Genomic DNA, 21201 nt, shown 5'->3' on the forward strand with positions numbered 1-21201 from the left:
CAACAAGAGAAAAGCCCACACAGCAACGAAGACCTAGTACAGTCAGAAATAAATAAAAGATTTTAAAGACAGCATAAGGAAGGAAGGTTGCTAACTGGCTGACTTTAAAACCAGATTATCCCAGGTTATCCAGGTGGGCTCAGCATAATCCCAAGAAGTCAGTGTCAGAGTGATGCAGCGTGAGAACTCCACCGGCCGTCGCTGGCTTTGAAGATGGAAAGGGGATGGGTCATGGGCTGGAAGTTGGGAAAGATAAGGACGCAGATTCTCTCCCAGAGGCCCAGGAGGAGCAGAGCCCTGCCTGCGCCTTGATGGTTAGCCTGGCGAGACCCATTTTGGACCCCAAATCTAGGTTATAACCTTTAAGACACTAAGTTTGTGGTCATTTGCTCCCCAGCTCTGATCCTGCCCTTTGTCCTCCCTAGGATGAAGTTCGAGCTTCTAGGCTCCCGTCCACTGCACTGCAGGGCTGCCCTGTCCTTCTGCTTTCTACAGTGAGGGAAGGCTCTCCATCGGCACTGTCCAGAGCAGCAGCCAGTGGGCACTGGAAGTGCGGCCAGTGTGGCTGAGGAAGTGAATTGTTCATTTCACTGCTGCCAAGTTTTTGTTTTTTGCCACACCGAATGGCATGCAGGATCTTAGTTCCCTGACCAGGGATTGAACCCATCTTCCCTGCAGTGGAATTGCATAGTCCTAACCACCGGACCACCAGGGAAGTCCTAAAGGTGGTTGTGTTTATTTTGTTTCATACTTTTTTGGCTGTGCTACATGGCATGCTGGATCTCCCCCAACCAGGGATTGAACCCATGTCCCTGCATTGGGAGCACGGAGTCTTAACCACTGGACCACCAGATAAGTCCCCCATCCCACCCCCACCTTCTACCCTGATTCTCTAACACCCAGGTCAGTTCCCACCTTAAATACGGTGGAGCCTTAAAGGGGGTCTGGGATTTGTGGAGGGTGATTTAAATGCCCCTGACCTAGCTCTCCCTCCCAAATGTGGTGACGTCAAAGCAGGCTGGAGATGGTTTCACAGCTACTTCTGAGAGCCCTGGAGAAAGGGAAATGTCCTTGGCCCAGAGGAACTGAGACTTCGAGGGAGGCCACCCCCTGAGCATCCCAGGACCCCCAGAGGGACAACCGAGATACGGGGATGGGGTCCGGGGATCCAAACCAGCTGAGCGGTGATGCTGTCAGATTCCCAATCCCCTGCCACCTGCTGCCAAAGCGGGGAGGCACCAGGGACAGTAACAAGGAGCTCCTCCCCAACCAGGCCCCGGACAGAGAGCTCTTCCGCAGACTCCAGGACAGGAGCCATCAGGTGGCCCACAGACCCGGCCTTCAGAGGCGAGTGGAACTGAACCTGAGACAGAAAGCAGGGAGCCTGAGGGGGTTCTCAGAGGCGCGAGCGGAGGGGCAGCTGCTCCAAGCAAAGTCTCCTTTATTAAACTCGTGTGGGTGTGTGTGTATGCGTGCACGTATGTGCGTGTGTGTATGCGTCCATGTGTGTGCACACACATTTCACGCCTGGGGCACCACCCCGTAGAGCTGGTGGGGAAGTAACTTCTGCTTCTCGTTGCAACTGTAGATCCAGCGGGGGCGGACGAACACCAGGGAGGGGTTGTCCGTCAAGGCCTGCAAGGGGCGGGGGCAGTGGCAGGAACGTGTCAGCCAGGAGGGGCTGGGGGATGTGCTGGGGCAGGCGGGGCCTCCTCTCCCTGCCCCTCCAGCACTCACCTCCTCAAAGCTGGGGTCCCACTCCTGCGCGGTGATCACAAACTGGACCCGCTCACTCATGTAGTCCTCAAGCTCCCTGGCGGGAGACGCGAAGAGGCGGAGAATCGGCGCCCCTTCTCTTGACGCCCTCCTCCCCAACCACTCTGAGGCCGTCCTCTCTCCATGCCCACCCATCGCCCCTGTGGGCCACCCGTGGGTCCCCCACTCCCACGTGCCAGGCTCGCCGTATCCATGAAACCGCCAGCTCCTGCCAGCACCAATCCTTTCATAAGGGCGGTGAGGAGCCTCACTTTAGAGAAGAGGAAATGGGGGTCAAGGGGTCGGGGGTGGGGAGTTTGGGGGTGTGGTGTGGGAAGCTATGCATCCAGGGCCCCAGCACAGCGAGCAGGGCTGGCACGGAGCTCCACAGCCTGTGTCGACCCTCAGGGTACATTCCTTCTCCATCTTCCCCATGACCTTTCACCCCCCCACCCCCCGCCCCTGGAGACTGACCCGTTGAAGGCTGTGACATAGCGGCTGAGCGTCCGCCGCTCGTCCCCTGGGAACTCCCCGTAAAGGAAGAAGCGTTTGCCCTGGAAAAAGTCTGCAGGGGAGAGATGGGGCGGGGAGAGCCAACGTGAACCCCTGGAGTCCCGGGGTGCCAGCCAGGAGCCACGAGACACTCAGACTGGACAAGAAGGCAGGCGCAGCGGCTGGATGGGGTGAGGAATGTCCGTGGACACTCTCAGAAGCCATCCCTGACAAGCAGTGGTTCTAGAGAGGCCTAACGGGGTTTTGTTTTACATTGATGGTAAAAGATACTATTAGTGGCAATGTGTTTCTTACACCAGGTCAGTCAGTTCCTTAACTTGGTCTGGGTTGGAAATTTCACATCCTGCCACTTCCTCGACGGGCTGGCCCACTCCTTTTAACCAGTGCCTTCTCTGGCGCTGCCCTTCGGGGTGGCTCTTCATTCCAGTTTAACATGATTTTCTGTTAACTTGCCAAGGTCACGTTTGGGGCTTTGGAGAAGGATCAGAGTATGTTCCTGCCCATCACTTGTGAGGAACCAGGTGGAAATGGCTTTTTCCGGTGGCCACAGACCCTCACCTCCACTCAGAGCCTCTGACTGTCCGGCTCTCCTTTCATTCTCTTTTGGCTGCGCCACGCCACACACGGGATCTTAGTTCCTTGACCAGGGATCAAACCTGAGCCCCCTGCACAGGAAACCTGGAGTGTTAACCACTGGACCACCTAGGGAGTCCCTCTCCTTTCATTCTTGACCAGAAGAGGCTCCGCCTGCCCCCACGTCTGGGGTGATGAATAGCAAAGCGGGTCCCAACAGAGATCGGTGCATCTGTATTCCCTGAGCCCCACCCCTCACTGACAAAGCTGAACCCGGGGGTGCAGCCGGGGTACCTGCAGATTCTTAAAGCCCCCGGGTTGGTCTTGAAGCCAAGGCCCCTGTTGTCAGGGGGTGAGAAGCTAAAGGGGGTCTGGCGGGGGGCTGGGCTGTGAGGGAGGTGGTCACAGCGGAAGTCAGGACGGGACAGACAAGAAAGGATGCTGACAGGAAGGGAATAGGCCTGAGAGGATACGGAGGTGGCAAAGGTCAGGGAGGAGGGCGAGGAGCCTGGGAGACAAGTCAGAGTGGGCAGCGGCCATCCCGGGGGGCCTGGGGCAAGTCACCTCAGACAAGTGACAGGGCAAACCCCACATCGGGAGGAGGGGTTCCCACCTGGGAGCTCGGGAACTGGCAGGTCGGGAGACTCCGGGGGGCCCTCGTGGTCCGTGTTCTCATCTGTGGATCCCGCGTACGGGTCCTCACCATTCTCCTCCTGACCAGGGGGCTGCCTTTCTTCCTTCTGCTCGGCCACCCTGGGGAGGCCACGGAGGGTGGGGAAGGAGCGTGCAGACCGGCTCCCCCTCCACCCAAGGTCGGGGCCACCCCGACCACCCAGCCCCACCCTACCTTCTCAGCTCGTCCTCGGTGTCCCCAGAGTCTTCTGCCCCGTTGTCCTGTCCTTCTGTGAGCAGACACTTAGTCGGCTTGAGGCCTCTACCTCCCAGCCTCACACCTGAGCACAGGTGGAGTGTCCCAACACCCAACTCAATCGGCCCCCAGATTCAGTTGGGGGTGAGGAGGCAGCCTCCCCCCCGCCCCCCAGATCCACTGTCTGGGATCCAGCCCCATCTCGCTGGACCCAGGAGCTCAGACTTGGAACTCCTTCCCCTTTTAGATGAGGGAGTCTGGGTCTTCAGCCGCTCCTCCCTCAGACTCTGACCTGACTGCTCCGCCTCAGTGTCGTCATTATCTTCCTGGGCCCCTGGTGAGGCTGGTTTGGTCTCTTCTGGGGTTGGGGGTCTCTGGGGTGAGCTAGGTCCTGCTGCCTGAGGGGGCTTGGCTTTGGTCTGGGGGCGCTGAGGAGGGAGGGTGGGTCAGGGAGGAGGGAAGGGGCAATGAGGGTGTGAGTGTGTGCCCGCAGGAGACAGGAGTAGAGAGTTTGGGGTACCATGTCCCCCCGACTCCACCCTCCCCCATGCCGGGCAGGGGACATGGACCTTTCGGGGAGCCTTGGGGGCTTCATTCCCACTGCCGCCGCTGTGAGAGCCCCCCTCGTCCTCGCTGCTCGAGCCTGACCCAGCCATGAGGTACCTGGGGGAGGGATTGGGCCTCAGACCAACAGCAGACATGTCCTCCAGGGGAGGTGGGGAGGGGGCTTAAGAAGCAGCAGGCACTGGAATTTACTATCAATAAACAAATCCTCAGGGTGCAGTTGTGGTCTCCCTCCTGGTCTGCCCCTTCTCCCAGCTCCAGAAGGGCCCCGTGGACCTTCAGCCACCCACACCATAGACCACAGCAATCCCTGGTTTCCCCTCCCTCTGAGGGAAGAAATGTCTCATTTCATAAACAAACAAAAGAAATCAGAAATAATTCTCTCCTTAAAGCATCAAAGTCAGTTTCTCATTAGGAGAACGTCTACTGATTAAGGGGAAAATCTCAAAAGCAAATTTCCCATGTGCCAGGCACTGTTGCCAACACTTGACAGGTTCAGAGTCGCTGAATCCTGAAGCGGGTGCTATTTTTAGCCCCATTTTACAGATGAGGAAATGGAGGCCCAGAGAGATCAAGCGGCCCCAAATCCAGGGCAGAGTGCGCACGCAGCAGAAGCAAGTGAACCTGCTGGCGGTGCTGCCCTGGCCCCCACGTTAAGACCCTTCTGCACGTGATACGGTTGTTTCCAGCCTGGTGACACCCTTTTCTGGTAAGTCACCCTCACTGTAGAGCCGTGGCTCGTGGGAAGACTCAGAAGGCTTAAAGTGGTGGGGCCTTCCCTGGTGGTCCAGGGGCTCAGACTGCTAAGGGAGCCCCTCCTCCCGACAGACGCCAGGCTGACCCAGCCTCGGCTCCTGCCTCTGTTCAGCCTGGCAAACCTCTTCTCCTCCTGGAAGAACCCTGGCTCACTGCAGTTGTCCCTGTGGGCCCTCCAAAGTATTTCACAATAAGTCTGGCCCCTCATCAAAGTCACAGGCTCTCAAAAGGAGGGACCGATGTCTGGGGTCCAGCGGTGGGCAGCCCAGCCTGACACCACACAGGGGTTTCAGATGAATGAATGTCAACAGGTCCCAACACTTCATTCTCCACCCTGAGCCTTTGTGAACGCTGTTTCTCCAGCCTGCAGCCTTTTCCCTTGCTAAGCAGACTTCCCAGAGCCCTCCTGGGACCCCTGGGGACGCCCTCCCTCTCCTCCCCATCTCCCAGCCCTGCCCCTCCTCCTCTGGGAAGTCGGCTGACTCCGGGCTGGCAGGCCACAGCCTCATTTCTCCCCAGATGCCTGGCGCTGCCTGGCACGGGGATGAGGGGCAGGGTTGGGGTGTGCGTGTGCGTGTGTAAACCACACGTGTGCAGAGAGGCCTCACCTCCGCGAGGGCAGCCGCCGCCGCATGCGGTGACAATCCAGCACCCACTCTTTGCGCACGATTCGGCCTCCGAGGCCGAGGACCTGGCTGTACTTGGGGGTGTTGGCAAAGGCGCAGCTGGTGGGGAGCAGAATGGAGGGCGGTCTGAGTGGCAAAGGCAAAGAGACAAGGGGCACGGGAGAGAGACAGAGGGGCGGAGGGAGGAAAAGAAAGAGAACAAGAGGCAGAGGATACAGAGAGGCGAGGTGACAGAGAGAGAGCAGGACGGAGCAGATGGAAAAGTCGGAGAAGGGGCAGCGGGGAGTGACAGGAGGGGACGCGGGCCTACATGAGGTGCGTGCTGTCTGGAGTCCAGTCCGGTCGATACTTGGCCCCCAGCTCAAGGGCCTTGTCCCGGAGCTCCGAGCGGAAGGGGTTCTGGAAGCCACTCAGCACCACCACCACACCCTGGAGGATCTTCCCCAGCTCCTGCGGGCCTGCGCGGGGGGCCTTGGGCTCAGCGCCTTCTCCTCGGGGCTTCCCTGGTGCTGCCCCTCGTGCTGGGGCAGGGGTGCGGGGAGTGGCTGAGGTACGGGCAGGAGCTGGCACTGGGGAAGCCAGAGAGTGGATTCAGTTAGAAAATGTAGGGCTACACCGCCCCCCTCCTCTTTCACACCCAGGAGTTCAGGCTCCCAGCACCTCCTCTCTCAGACCCAGGAGTTCAGACCCCCAGGCCCTCTTCCCTCAGACCCAGGATCCCCGCCCCTCCACCCTCGGACCCTCTGTGGGAACAAGGAATCCAGTTTGCTCACATTTGGGTCTTTTGAGGGCAGGGAGTGGGGGCTGAGCTGATGGTTTGCTGGGGGTCTTCTTTTCTTCTTGGTTTAAATCCAGCTTCCTCTTGCCTTTGGGGGACTCCTGAGGCTTAGGGGGTGGGTTGTGCTGAGGCCTCCAGCTCCTCTCCTCCTTTTCCGCTCCCCCAGGGTCTGGTGATCTCACCTTGAAGGCGCTGCCTGCTGCCTTGGAGGCCGGGGAGGCTGAGGAGGCGGCGCTGGAGGCCTGCAGTGTAGCCGCTGCATAGCTGGGTCCTGCCGGGTCACTGGCTGCCACTGCAGAGGGGGAGAGTGGATCCAGGATGAGGGGGCTGGACCCTCAGGCCTTCTGGGTCACAAAGTGTTGTTCCCAAGACCCAGCAGTGACCAAGGGTCCAGGCCCCAGCCCCCACTCCCTCAGGCCCAGGATCCAGGCCCCCAGCCTTTACTTGCTCAGGACCCAGGCTTTCCGTCCTCACCTGGGGGTGTCTTGTTGATACGACTGAAGAAGAGAGCCCCAGGTTTCAGGGAGCTAGCACTCTCATCCTCCTCCTTCACACGGAACTGGCCGAGCTTGGTCACCTTCTAAGGTCCCACAAGGTCAGTGCAGTGGGAGGGCTGTTGGCAGGTGAGGGTGAAGAGGTGGGGAGAAGGCTCTGGGCAGGGGCAGGCAGAGCTTACCTGGGATGAGACCTCGGCCTCGTCTTTGTCTGGGGGGCTGTGAAACCGTACAAAACTCAGGCCATAGGGGGCATCCTGGGAGAGGAAGGGTGGGAGTCAGGGAGTCTGGCCAAGGACAAAGGCTTGGCCCCCATCCCTTTCGTTTAGAGAAACCCCTTCCTGACTCTTTCCCTCCAATGGATACACACATCTGGGGAGCTGCCTGGTTGATCATGACAAGGATAATAACCACAAGCTGTCACTGAGCCCTAACTTGGGGTCAGGTTCAGCACAAAGCCCTTTACATGCTCAGCCCTTGAGCCTCAGAGCAACTGGCAAAGGCTGCAGGGTGTCTAGGCAAATCCACCCTGCCTGCCAATTTCCTGCCCAAGGAATGGGAAGGAGGGCCGTGTGCCACTTCCGTGAGTCAGAAATGCTCCCGGCTCTTTCCTCCTCTGCTGGATGGATGCAGAACCGTGAGATGGAAGGATCCTGGATCCCAGGATGGCCAGAAAGGTGAAGTCACTAGCCTGAGATCACAGACCTAAGGAGTACAGCAGCCAGGTTTTAAACCAGCGTTCTGACTCCAGATCTCAAGATGCTAACTCTGAGGCCCCGCTCTAAGAAGCCACACATCTCCCACAAGTCAGCAGATCCCCCTCCCAATTCTCGTGAGAACTTGCAGGTCACCCTTCCCAATCTCCCTGCAGGAAGCCAAGATTCCTATATGGGGAGGACGGAAAGCCAATTTCAGAGAACGCAGGGGCCCAGCCTCCTTGTAATTCCCCGGGGAGGCGGACTGTCCGGCCCTCCCAGCCCTCGGGGACTCAGTATCAGCCTCTCGCCTCTCCCGTGGTGCGGGACCAAGGACCCCGCTCCCACCCTGGGTACCTTGCTGTAGGGCTGGCTGCAGACAATTTTGACTCGGTCCCAGCGCTTCTCTGCTGCTGCCCGGACCAGCTTGTCAGGCCCAAAGATACGAACGCGGTTGGAGTTTGAGCCACTGCGACTCTCGGCAGGGGACATGAAAGACGAGGTGACCAGAAGGACCTGGGAAAAGGCAGAGTGGCTAAGGACCAGGCCTGGCTGGTGGCAATGACACCTCCTAGGGAATGGAAGAGCGCAGGGGCCTGAGCAGAGACTAGGGGGTCTCCAGACCCAGCTCTGCCTCAGCGCTCAAGGCTTTCAGACGCTTCTCTTCTTCCTGGGTGTCCTGTCGGTCCTTCCCTGACACAGGCCCCAGAGGGATCCTTCTACTCCCAGACCTGAACCACCCTTCTCTAAATTCCTCCTGAGTCTTCCATATCTGGACATGCAGAGGGCTGCACAGCCTTGGGAACCCTCCCAGATCGGCAGGCCCCAGCAGAGGATATTCACAATGACTTTTCAGAAATGCACAACTGAGGGAGCAGAAGGGAAGTGTTAGGGCCCGAAGGAACAGCCCAGAAACCAAAGAGTAGGGGAGACACACCCACTATTAATTGACTGTCTCTGGACTTCCCTGGCGGCCCAGTGGCTAAGACTGCATTCCCAATGCAGGGGGCCTGGGTTTGATCCCTGGTCAGGGAACTGGATCCCACGTACTGTAATGAAGACTGAAGATCTTAGTGTGTCATGACTAAGACCTGGCACAGCCAAACAAATAAATTAATCAATTTAAAAAATTTTTTGACTGTTTCTCAGTTCAGACCCATCTTTGAAAAATAAAAAAATCAAATAAATAAAATAATAAAGGAATATAATGGAAAAATTAAAAAGAAGAAAAAATTTAAAAAACTTTTTTTATATTAAAAAAAAAATTCCACACTGGTGTCTCAGCTCTGGGACGCTGGAGACATTTCTAATTGACAGCTGCTCCTTGTCAGGCTCCGCCAGCAGGGGGAGCTAGAGAGAGAGAGAGGCTGCAAGGCTGAAGAAGGGAGGTGGCTTCTTGCAGATCAGGTGGGCAGCATCTCAGGTGTGCTTTACTGCCGCTTGTGCAGCAGTTCTTCCCGGGAGGTTGGGGGTGGGGGGTGGGTGGGGGGAGTTGCACAAGTGAATTCAGTTTGCAGCATCCCAGGACCTGCAGAACTAGCCTCACTGCACATTCTCAGGGTAGACCAGAACCAGCTAGGGATCACCCCCTCCTCAGGATCTGAGTTTCAGCCCCAAGGGTTCACCTCCAAGCTTCAAAACACCCACATTTCAACAATTCCAACCTCTTCCTTTTGTTCCTCCAACCCTAAGGGTGGTGGCTGCTCCCAGCAGTTGCTTCTGTGTTCTACCTGTGTCTTCTGGCCTCTTTAGTTCAATACTTAGTTACTAATTCTTTATATTAATTCTCTCTGTTAAACTAACTGGTGTGATTTCTGCCTCCTGGTGGGACCCTGACTGATACAGTGGGTGGCACTCATGTTGGTGTCTGCCTTGTTACTGACTTCAGGTGACACAGAGCCTGATTGAATCAAAGGGTTCTACACGGCAGGAATACTTTGGCCACCTGATAGAAACAGCCAACTTGGTGGAAAAGACCTTGATGCTGGGAAAGACTGAGGGCGAGTGGAGAAGTGGGTGACAGAGGATGAGGTGGTTGGATGGCATCACCAACTCAATGGACAAGAGTTTGAGCAATCTCTGGGAGACAGTGAAGAACAGGGAAGCCTGGAGTGCCACAGTCCATAGGGTTGAAAAGAGTCAGAAGGGATTTAGTGACTGAACAACAACGTGATGTGAACAGGGAGAACAGGGAGTTCAAAGCATGAGCTCCAACTCAGGAAGAAAGGCATCTTTAATTGCCCCAAAGATGGTTGATTTTATGTAAAATTTTAAACAAGGAGGCCATTAGACTGGGTGACTCTAAAGCCTTAGGTAGCTTCAGTAAATCAATCAAAATTTAAGCAAGAGTCGATGAACTCAAACATAAGAAAATGTAATCAACTAATCATGAACAGCCAAGTCCCTTGATTTTCCCAAGTAAGGCAATCGTTTAAGCTCCAGGGAGGTGGGGTGGACTGGGACATTGGGACCGACACGCGTATCCTCCTGATACCCTTTAGGGCAGAGATGGCTGATGAGATCCTTCTGTACAGTGCAGGGCGCTGCACTCAGGGCTCTGTGCTGACCTCAATGGGGAGGAAATCCAGGAGGGAGGGGATATGTGTGCACGTGCAGCTGATTCACTTTGCTGCACAGTGGAGACTAACACAACATTGGAAAGGAACTGTAGCCCAATAAAAATGATTAATTTAAAAAGTTCACGCTCAAGCCAATTACATAATTGCTCTGCTCTGCTTTCCTGTTTTCGCTCTACAAACCTTTGTCCTAGCCCACCCACAAAGCACCTCTAATAATTTTTTAGTTTTGGCTACCTAGTTTTTGATTCAAGTTGTCGGCTTAAATAAACTCTTTAAAACATAACGTGCCATCAATTTGCCTTTTCGCACCTTATAAAACCTTTATTTTATTATTGTTATTTTTCATCACACTGCACAGCCTGTGGGATTTTAGTTCCCCAACCAGAGATGGATTGAATCTGGGCCCCTGGCAATGACAGTGGCATCGTAAACACTGGGCCGCCACGTGTGCATGCTAACTAAGTCACTTCACTCATGTCCGACTCTTCGTGATCCTATGGACCGTAGCCTTCCAGGCTCCTCTGCCCATGGGACTCTCCAGGCAAGAATACTGGAGTGGGTTGCCATGCCCTCCTATCCTAACCACTGGACCACCAGGGAATCCCCTAGAACCTTTAGAATAAGAATGTGTGTTCAAGGAAAACCTCACTGGTTGGAATGTACCTTGCATGATGGAAAAAGTACTTGATAAAATTCAACACACATATTCATTTAAAAGACTGGCAGGACCTCACTGGTGGCCCAGTGGCTAGGACTCTACACTTCCAATGCAAGGAGCCTGGGTTTGATCCCTGGTCAAGGAACTAGATCCTGCATGCCACATATGACCACAACTAAGACCTGGCCCAGCGACATAAATAACGACTGGCAACATCAAGTATAAATAAGGGTGTGGAGCCCATATACTGCTGAAGGGAATGTAAAACGGAATAAGCCACTCCGGAAAACTATCCATTTCTAATAAGGCTGCAGAAGGAAATGGCAACCCACTCCAGTATTCTTGCCTGGAGAATCCCATGGACAGAGGAACCTAGCAGGCTACAGTCCACAGGGTTGCAAGAGTCGGACACGACTTTAGTGACTAAACCACCACAATACTAGAAGCTGTAGTCTGGGCTTCCCTGGTGGCTCAGATGGTAAAGCGTCTGTCTGTAGTGCAGGAGACCTGGCTTTGATCCTTGGGTCGAGAAGATCCCCTGGAGAAGGAAATGGCAGCCCACTCCAGTATTCTTGCCTAGAAAATCCCATGGACTGCGGAGCCTGGTAGGCTACCGTCCATGGGGTCGCAAAGAGTCGGACATGACTGAGGGACTTCACTTTCACTTTTCCAATAAAGTTAAAACAGAGATCTACCTGAAGACACTGCAATTCAACTCTTTTAAGTATTTACCCCAAAGAGATCTCTATCCAGAGGCTTGTACAAGAAGGTTCACAGCAGTTGTGTTCATAATAATCAAAAAGTGGCAGGGAGTTCCCTGGCGGTCTAGTGTTGAGGGGACTTTGCACTTTCACTCCTTTGCACTTTGCACTCCTGGGGTCTGCGTTCAATCTCTGCCTGGAGAACTAAGATCCTGAAAGCCTCAAGGTGCTGACAAAAACAGCCACCAAAAAGTGGCAACAGTCCAGAGGCCTGTCAACACGAGAATGGAGGAACACGTTGAGATCTCTGCCTCCAGTGAAACTTCTCAGCAATAAGGCGGAACAGGCCGCTAACCTACACACAATATGTTAGACCCTCAAAAAACAGTATAGAGCAAAAGAAGCCAGCCACACACACAGAAATACCTGAAGACCGCATACTGTAACGCCACTTATATGTAATTCTAGGAAAGGCAAAACTAGTCTGCAGTGACAGAAAAGAGCTGTGGCGGCCTGAGCTGAGGGTGGGAGAAGTGACCCAAGTGACACGAGGGAGCTTGCAGGTAGGCCGGAGATGCTCTGTGTCATTTTTCTTTTCTTTTTTTGGGGGCACACTCCAAAGTATGTGGGGCCTTAGTTCCCCAACCAGGGATCGAACCCAGGACTTCTGCAATGGAAGGCAGAGTCTGAGCCGCTGGAACACCAGGGAAGTCCAGTGTTTTATGTCTCGACCTGGGGGATGGTTACCCAGGTATGTACATCTGTCAGAACGATGACCTGTGAGTTTTATTATACGCAAAATATACCTCAATTAAAAACAATTTCTCACTGCGAGGAAAAAACCATTTCTTGTAGAAAACAGATTCATTCACTTAAAATTATAAACTCTTTTTCACAATATGTTTGCTGCTGCTGCTGCTGCTAAGTGGCTTCAGTCGTGACCGACTCTGTGTGACCCCATAGACGGCAGCCCACCAGGCTCCCCCGTCCCTGGGATTCTCCAGGCAAGAACACTGGAATGGGTTGCCATTTCCCTCTCCAATGCATGAAAATGAAAAGTGAAAGGGAAGTCACTCAGTCGTGTTCGACTCTTAGCGACCCCATGGACTGCAGCCCACCAGGCTCCTCCATCCATGGGATTTTCCAGGCAAGAGTACTGGAGTGGGGTGCCATTGCCTTCTCCAACAATATGTTTATTTTTCCCCAAAACATTTGGCTGACTCACCAGCTGGCTCATTATGATCTCCCCAGTCCTGCTTGCATTAATTTAACTCATTTAAAAAAAAGGGATTGGGTCAACATTTAAAATATTCGTAATACAGCAAGAGACTCGTACACATTTGTCACGAATCAAGTAGCTCACAGAGGCGCCCCAAGCAATTTGGAATATCAATTTGCCGGGACATCTTGGAGAAGTTCTGGGACCAGATAAAAGCAGTTTTGCTCTCAAGTAGGGAAAGGGAAAGTGTTAGTTGCTCGGTCCTGTCCGACTCTCTGCGACCCTATGGACTGTAACCTGCCAGGCTCCTCTGTCCATAGGATTCTCCAGGCAAGAACACTGGAGTGGGTTGCCATTCCCTTCTCCAGTGGATCTTCCTGATCCAGGGATTGAACCTGGGTCTCCTGCATTGCAGGCAGATTCTTTACCACTCAGCCCCCTGGGAAGCCCAAGAATACTGGAGTGGGTTGCCATGCCCTCCTCCAGGGTATCTTCTCGACCCAGAGACTGAACCTGGGCCTCCTGCATTGCAGGCAGATTCTTTACCAGCTGAGCCACTAAGATGCCTGAGTCATAAAACACAGAGGTGCCTTTGGTTCTTTCTGCAACTGTGATGCCGTTTTGGCACACAGCTTATCACCTGGGTCGGCTCTTTATCTCTTTGAGCCCTGGGCTCCTCTGAAGGGCTGAGGTGGCCCAGGGGCTAGGAAACCCTGGGGTGGCAATGGGGCATCTGGGGCAGGGATCAGCGGGGGGCACACCTCAAGGCCCAGCTCACCTCATAGTCCTGCTCCCCAGCACCTCCAGCTGAGCTGCCCACCAGCACCTCCACGAAGGCTGAGCCGTCATTCCCGATGTCCACGCTGTGGATCTGTTCCTCCTTCTCCAACTGCAGGGGAGGCAAGGCCCAGGTCAGTGCCGCTCTGTCCCGCGCCCCACCTGGCTTCCCTGTGGGACCTCAGAAGATGGACAACCCCCATCCGGGCTACCTTGTCTCGTTTCCAAGTCAACTCAGTGACAGAGGGGGCAGGGCTGCAGGCTGCCACCATGTCCCCTGTACACAGCACAGGATGTGGAGTCAGAGTTGGAAAACAGACGCTGACCGATTGCCTACAACCCGGCACCCACGTTGCCGGCTCCACCAGACTCTGCCTGACCGGCTTCTGACCCGGCACCACGGAACTCTCCTTGGCGGTGCTATGCAGACAAAGGGCACGCTAGTTGCCCCTGCCAGCAATCACACAGGATCCCATGGATGCTCCCTGAGGGCAGGGGCCTGGTCAGCTCAGCTCTTGGAGCCTCAGTTTCCTCATCTGTAAAGTGGGGATGATCACCCTATGTAGGATTATGCACATAAATACCACATTCACAGGGCATGGCATACAGCAGGCACCCTGTAGCTACCAGTCAGGAAGTGTTATTAGTCACTGCTCAATGATTATTTGTTGAAAGAAGGAAAGAACTGAATTTCCCTGGTGGCTCAGGGGATAAGAGTCCGCTTGCCAGTGTAGGGGTTTGACCCCTGGCTCAGGAAGATTCCACATGCCACGGAGCAACTAAGCCCATGAGCCAAAACTACTGAGCCTGTGCTCTAGAGCCCGTGAGGTGCAACTGCTGACCCATGTGCCGTAACTACTGAAGCCTGTGTCCCGTGCTCCGAAACAAGAGAAGCCGCTGCAATGAGAAGCCCACTCACTGCAACCAGAGAGTAGCCCCTGCTCGATGCAACTAGAGGAAGGCCATGCTAAAGCAATGAAGACCCGGCATGGCCAAAAACAAGAACTGACTGTAGGAAGTCTTCCCTCAAAGTCTCTGACAGTCCCGTCTGACGTAAACGCATAGACAGTCATGTGGGCGTGGAGGCAGCTACAGGGGCTGAAGCAATCTCCTACTTTCTATCCTGGGGCTTTTAATATTATTATTTATTTATTTGGCTAACTCGGGTCTCAGTTGCGACACTGGGGATCTTCATTGTAGGATCCTTTGTTTGGATGACCGAGTTTAGTTACTCCAAGGCACATGGGATCTTAGATCCCGGACTAGGGATCACACCTGTAGCCCCTGTATTGCAAGGATTCCTAACCACTGGACCACCTGGAAAGTTTCTGGGGTTGTTTGATTTGGCTCACAGAATTAGAAGTGACTGTGACCCCCCAAAAGTTCCTAGTCCACCGCCCCACACAGCCAGGAACATGTGATGGCCCAATTTGCAATGTCACCTCCCAGCTGGGAGGTGGCCTGGAGACTCTGCTGGCACCCTGCTACAGACAGGAACGTCCCTACATCGGAGGAAGGAGCCTGGGCTTGTGAGGAGGCCAGCCCGAGTTCAAATCCAGCCCTGCCACTGCCAAGCTGTGCAGTTCTGGGTGACATAAAACCTCTCTGAGCTGCAGTTTCCTCATGAGTGAAAGGGGGCTCCCCACTTCTGAAAGGAGTTGACGGGACACGGAATGCTAATCATTGCAACGCACAGCCACTGTGGCCGCACCTAAGTGTAAACAGTGTGGCAGCCCTGTAGTACCTGTAAGACCGCCGACACCTCTGGGAGCCAGGATCTATCTTTATCTCCACTTCATAGGCGAGCCACTGAGACAGGAAGCAGCTGTGTAACTTACCAGATGTCATGAGGCTGGGCTAAAGCCAGTGACAGCTGGGCTGCCTTCCTTCTAGACATTCTGGGGGAGAATCGTTCCCTCATCTTGTCTGAGCTTCTAGAGCCCCCTGCCCTCCTCGGTGGTGGCCCCTTCCTCCAGCTCCAGAGCCAGCAGTGGCATCGCTCCAGCCTCTGCTTCCATCCCCACAGCTCCTCTCTGGTTCTCCTGTCTCCCTCCTTCCCTGATAAGGACCCTTGTGATGACACTGCTTCCCCCCAATTCATCCAGGCCCATCCCCCCTCGAGATCCTTACAGGGACTTCTCTGGTGGTGCAGTGGCTAACACTCTGCCCTCCCAATGCAGAGGGTCTGGGTTTGAACCCTGGTCGGGGAACCACATCCCACAAGCTGCAGCTAAGAGTTCACAGGCTCCAGCTAAAGGACTGCGCACACCACAACGAAGACGGAAGATCCCGCACGCCCCAGCTAAGATTCAATGCCGCCAAATAAGTATTTTTTAAATATGCTCACAAAGTCTCTTTCTCCATGTAAAGGACACATGCATAGGTTCTGGGGATTAGGATGCAGACAACTTTGTGTGTGTGCACACTCAGCTGGCCAGTCATGTCCAGCTCTTTGCCACCCCAGGGACTGTAGCCCACTGGGCTCCTCTGTCCATGCAACGTCCCTGGCAAGAATACTGGAGTGGGTTGCTCCTTCCCTCTCCAGGGGATCTTCCCAACCCAGGGATTGAACCTGTGTTTCCTGCATGAGCAGGCAGATTCTTTACCACTGAGTCACCAGCGAAGACTGTGACACCTTTAGGGGGCTGTTATTCTGTCTACCACGCTGAGCAAAGCTCTTCCTGGGCCGGGCATCACTGAATCCTCAAGACCACACTGGGAGGAAGGGTCAGTTAACTCCCCCAGCCTTACGGATGGGGAAACCGAGATGCAGACAGGAAAATCAATGCCTCACGTGTCACACACAGGTAATGACCGGCAGAGAAATTCAGACCAACTGCCAGACTACACGCCAACAGTGCTTTCCAACTCCACAGTTTCAATCCTTGTGGTAAAACCTCAACATCTTGGAACTTGCTTGGTGGTCCAGGGGCTGAGACTCCCACCCTCCCAACACAGGGGACCCAAGTTCCATCCCTGGTCAGGGAACTACATCCCACATCCCACAACTAAAGGATACTGCACGCGACCAGTAAGACCCAACTCAGCCAAATAAGTAAATAATATATATATTTTTAAAGTCAAAAAACTCCTTGCCACTGCCTCCTCTCCCACTGGAGACATTCCTCATTCCTCCCGACTGTAATATCCTCCCCAGCACTCGTCATCGGACATACGTTTGACTTACTGATCTGTCAGTCTTCCCTTGCAAATATAAAATCTCCACAGGTCAGATGTTTGTCTTGGGATGTCTGCGGCACTATGTGCCTACAACAGCGCTGGGCCTGCAGAAGGCGCTGCGATGAATGAAGCCACAAATGAATCCATCCACCCTCAAGTCTCCAGGGCCTGTCTCTGCGCTGACAACTCCTACAGCTCTGTCTCCAGCTCCAGGCCCAATCCCTAACTGTCCCTTGGATACTGTTCCTTGTGTGTCCCAAAGCCACGGCAAAGCTGGCATCCAACCAGCGGATGACCTTCTCAGGCTGCCCCCCGGCTCTACGTCCTGCCATGTCCCCGTCGGTCTCCCAGGCCAGAGAAGCCTGAGCCTCGTCTGGCTCCTCTGGCTCTCTCACTCCCCACTTCCTGTCTCTTGCTCCCACTGCAACAGTGGTACAGAATTAAACGAGATGTTCCTGATCATAAAAGAGCCCAGCAAGATCATCCAGTAATACACACGTGAATCCCCCGCTTTACACAAACACCTGCATGGTGACACAGCACTTCTGAAAACATTATGTCACCACATTTTCACGGTAACCCTGGGCTCCCATCACATTATCTTCCATGGACGGATGAGAAAACAGCTTCTGAGAAATGAAACCATTTGCCTGAGGTCACAGGGAGAGTAAGAGGGAGAGATGGGGACTTGAATTCCACCTGAGATTAACTTGTCAGCCACCTGCATCTCTCTCTCAGTTGAAAATACTGGCTCTAGGCAAATTGTATAACCTCTCTGGGCCTAGCTTCTTCATCATACAAGGGGATAATAATAGATTGGAGGTGATGGGATTTTTATAAGGATTCAATGAACTAACCCATATGAGGCATTTAGAATGGTAACTGCCAGGGTTTTTTTTTCTGGGGTGGGGGGCATTTTCCCAAGTTGGGCATTGAACCTGGGCCTCGTGGCATGGAGTGGAATCCTAAGCACTGGCCCACCAGGGTATTCCCAAACAGTAGTAACTCTGAATAAACCATTAGCTCTCATAATTCTGACTATACTACCTTAGGGAACTATGAAATATTAAAAGTCCAAAAATAACTCACAAAATCTTGTGACTTTGAGTATAATTCCTGGGAGGAGAATTCTTAGCTTCTCTCTAATTTGCAAAAAGGTTTATGAACCAAAACATTTGCAGAGCCACAGGGTAAGACAGACGATAATATATTTAACACAATCTGGTAGGCCTTGTCCCCAGCATCACTCCCCAAACACCCTGACATTGGAGGGATGAATGCGGCCAAAATCAAGAAGTGGAGGACTTCCCTGGTGGTCCAGTGGTTAATAATCCATGCCTCCAACGGGGCAGGGGGCTGGGGGCAGGTTCAATACGCAGCTGAGGAACTAAGGCTCCAAAGTGTCATGTGGTGTGGCCAAAAATTAAAAAAAGAAAAAGACAGTGACTTCCCAGGAGGTTCAGTAGATACGACTCCATGCTCCCAATGCAGGGCGCCCAGGTTCCCAACCCTGGCCAGGTAACTAGATCCCACATGCCATAACTAAGACCCAACGCAGCCAAATATGAATCAATATAAAAGAGAAAAGAAGTCAACATATGGACACAAAGAAACAAGAAAAAGGTGTCTAGAGTACCCACACTGGGTTCAGCTCTCAGCACCGCCATGTATGAGGGGTGATAACAGCTCCAACACCATCTGACACCCTGCAGAGCCAGATCACGCAGGGCAACCCCCAAGCAGCCCCTGGGAACACGCTAGCTCGCTTCTCCCACCAGTTCCTTATGCCTGATGGGAAGAGCCTGTTGGGAAGTCTGTCACCATCCTGGGTCAAGCTCCCCTTTTCCCTTTGCTCCCTCCAACTTCACCAAGCTCGTACCAAAGCACTCTGCATTCCACAATGGTCACTAAGACTGGCCACTTCACTTCGGCCCTTCCCAGGCCTCAGTTTCCCCATCTTTAAAATGCGGTTGATTGCCTTAGATGATATGAGACACCTTCCAGTCCTAAGCCCAGGGCCTTGAGAAGCAGAATGTGTGGCAATGGTTTACTCTCTTCCAACTGAGGATGATAAGGCTCTGAAAAGAGCAGCAACCTGCCTGGACCACACACGGATTCATTCCTGGCCTAGTCCTTGCATCACCCATCTCCTCTGCTAAGGGCACAGGGACACTGCTCATTGTCAGGTGAGGTGGTGGGGACCAAAGAGACAGTGCCTCAGCTCACTGCCAGTTAACTCCAGAGTACAGTCCGGACCCTGGACCTCCAGCTTTCTATTAAGGAGATGGAGGGAGGGAGACTTCTCTGGGGGTCCAGTAGTTAAGACTCTGAGCTTCCAGGGCAGGGGGCTCCAGTTTCGTTCCTGGTCAGAGAACTAAGATCCCACATGCCACCCAGCAGGGGGGGGGGAAAGATGGTGGGGGGCAACTGGCAGAATCACCTGGAGCACCACAGAGATGGTCTTCTCACCCGCCTTGGCTGCCCGCCATTTACGGTAAGTGTCTGCCTTGAGAAGGTTTTCTGCACAGTAGGTCTGGAGAGAAGAGTAGAAAAGTGAACGTTAGGGTTCAGAGGTGAGAGCTATGTCCCCAGCTCTCAGATTAGTCTGAGAGTTCTCTCAAGCCCTCTGATATCACCGAGGTTTCAGTTTCTTTATTAATCCCCCCACACTCTGGGGTTTCAGGAAGAATGGATACATGTATATGCATGTGTGAGTCCCTTTGCTGTTCACCTGAAACTTACAACATTGTTATCTGGCTGTACCCCAATACAAAACCTTCTAGTGTTAAAATAATAAATCCCCCCACACTCTACCTCGAGTCCCCTCCAACATTCTCCCCTGGAAATTCACCTCTGCTCCTTCCCAGGAAGCAAAACACCCTCCTTTTCTCTCAGCAAATTCCTCTATCCATATCTCTCCAGAATTCCCTATGGCCTCCCAGAAATTCTCCCATGACCCTCCTAGAATTCAGCAAAGTCCCCTTTGTGAATGGAAAACCAAAATGAAGTCCGTATTGCTAAAAGTGTTCTCTAAAATTGACCGGGGGGCCACTGAGGAATTCTGACCAAGCAGGTCGCAGCTACAGTGGAATCTGACCTTTTGACCACTTATTGTATTCACACAGGCATCCAGAATATGTGCCAGAACCTCAACGTACGTGTCAGACCCTTACCCTCTGGTAACTCAGGACTGCTTCTTCTTTAAAGCCAAATATTTCTTTCCGTGTATCACAGTCAATTAGAATTCTCTCCACACGACTTTAACAACCTGCTGACCTCTGTCCTCACAAGCCCGATTCCCTCTGCCAACACTCCGTTTACCGGAACCTGTCTCCCAAACTGCAATTCTTAAGGACCCCAATAAAGCTCTTTCTTAGCACCCCGCATACGGAATATTTTTCAACACCTGTGAGACTCCAAAAGTTGTAGAGCCCGCTGACGAATTCCTTTACTACTTCCACCCTCCCCCACGCCAGTCCCTCACCGAGTCCTGGCTACTGCAGGACACCACATGGCGGAGGCGGATCTCCGGCATGTCAACGTCGTGTGGGCTTCGCCTGACCCAAGAGATGCACGAAGGTCTGAGTTTGGGGGGCTCACAGGGGGTGCGCCCCGGGCGGCCTTTACTGCGCAAGCGCAGGAAGCTCGGGCCTTTCAAACCGCGGCGCGCCGGCGGTTACGTCACTAGTGCGCATGCCTAGTTCATCTCTCCGGAGAGCAGCGAGAGGCGCCGAGTTCCCTAGCAACGCGCTTTTCCCGCCTCGCTCTGGCCAACCGCTCTCTCGCCCCTCCTCCCGGTCACTTCCTAGCAACCGGCTTGGCCCGCAGGATTGGTCCCCAGCAGAAATTCGCCATCCTCAGCGCCCCAACTGAAGCCTGAAAAACAAGAGGCCGGCAATCTTGAGTGGATTTTTTCAGGAAGCCGGGAGCCTACCGCAACAGGATCCCCTCCATGGCTGGCTGGCTGGCTACCCTCCCCACGCCCAACACACACAGACACACACGGACACACACACACACACACACACACACACACACACACGAGAAAATCTCTGATCCCTGAAGGTCAGGCCTGAGGCAGAGACAGTGTGTGCTGCTGCTACTGCTGCTAAGTCGCTTCAGTCGTGTCCGACTCTGTGCGACGCCATAGACATCAGCCCACCAGGCTCTGCCGTCCCTGGGACAGTGTGTAAAGGGCCTCAATAAAACACAAAGTATGTGCTCGAACCAGACACACACCCAGCCTTGACTGCTTCCAACCATGCGTCACTTTTCCAATGTGAACTTGGGCATCTGACCACTACCATCCCCATGCCCTGAACAAGCACCCCTCTGTTCAGTCTCTGAGAGACCCAAGTGCGTCGTGGGGTGGCGTCAGAAATGGAGAGAGACCAAACACAGAAAAGGGAGTATGAGCTATGCATGCCCCCGCAAAACAAGCCTGGACTTGCTGGGCACTCACAGG

At 53.9% G+C, this 21201-nt stretch overlaps 1 protein-coding gene across 4 annotated transcripts; it reads right to left on the minus strand.

Annotated features, from left to right (window-relative positions):
- Positions 1-1424: 1424 nt before the first annotated feature.
- Positions 1425-20366, minus strand: XRCC1 (X-ray repair cross complementing 1). Of its 4 annotated transcripts, none has more exons than XM_005219403.5 (17): positions 20221-20366; positions 19177-19269; positions 13558-13668; positions 7980-8138; positions 7110-7184; positions 6908-7013; positions 6616-6725; positions 6429-6534; positions 5966-6224; positions 5638-5754; positions 4279-4372; positions 4002-4137; positions 3689-3743; positions 3455-3594; positions 2230-2320; positions 1738-1813; positions 1425-1635 (listed from the first exon to the last, which is right to left on the minus strand). In XM_005219403.5, exons 1-17 carry the CDS (start codon positions 20269-20271, stop codon positions 1522-1524), a joined length of 1893 nt encoding a protein of 630 aa, XP_005219460.1. In that variant the 5' UTR covers positions 20272-20366; the 3' UTR covers positions 1425-1521. The 4 variants fall into 4 exon arrangements, with proteins under 4 accessions (XP_005219460.1, XP_002695123.1, XP_005219459.1 ...); XM_002695077.6 differs by having other exon boundaries at positions 6429-6540; XM_005219402.5 differs by having other exon boundaries at positions 3689-3740; positions 6429-6725.
- Positions 20367-21201: the final 835 nt, after the last annotated feature.

The sequence above is a fragment of the Bos taurus genome, chromosome 18 (assembly GCF_002263795.3).
Source record: "Bos taurus isolate L1 Dominette 01449 registration number 42190680 breed Hereford chromosome 18, ARS-UCD2.0, whole genome shotgun sequence".
NCBI lineage: Eukaryota > Metazoa > Chordata > Mammalia > Artiodactyla > Bovidae > Bos > Bos taurus.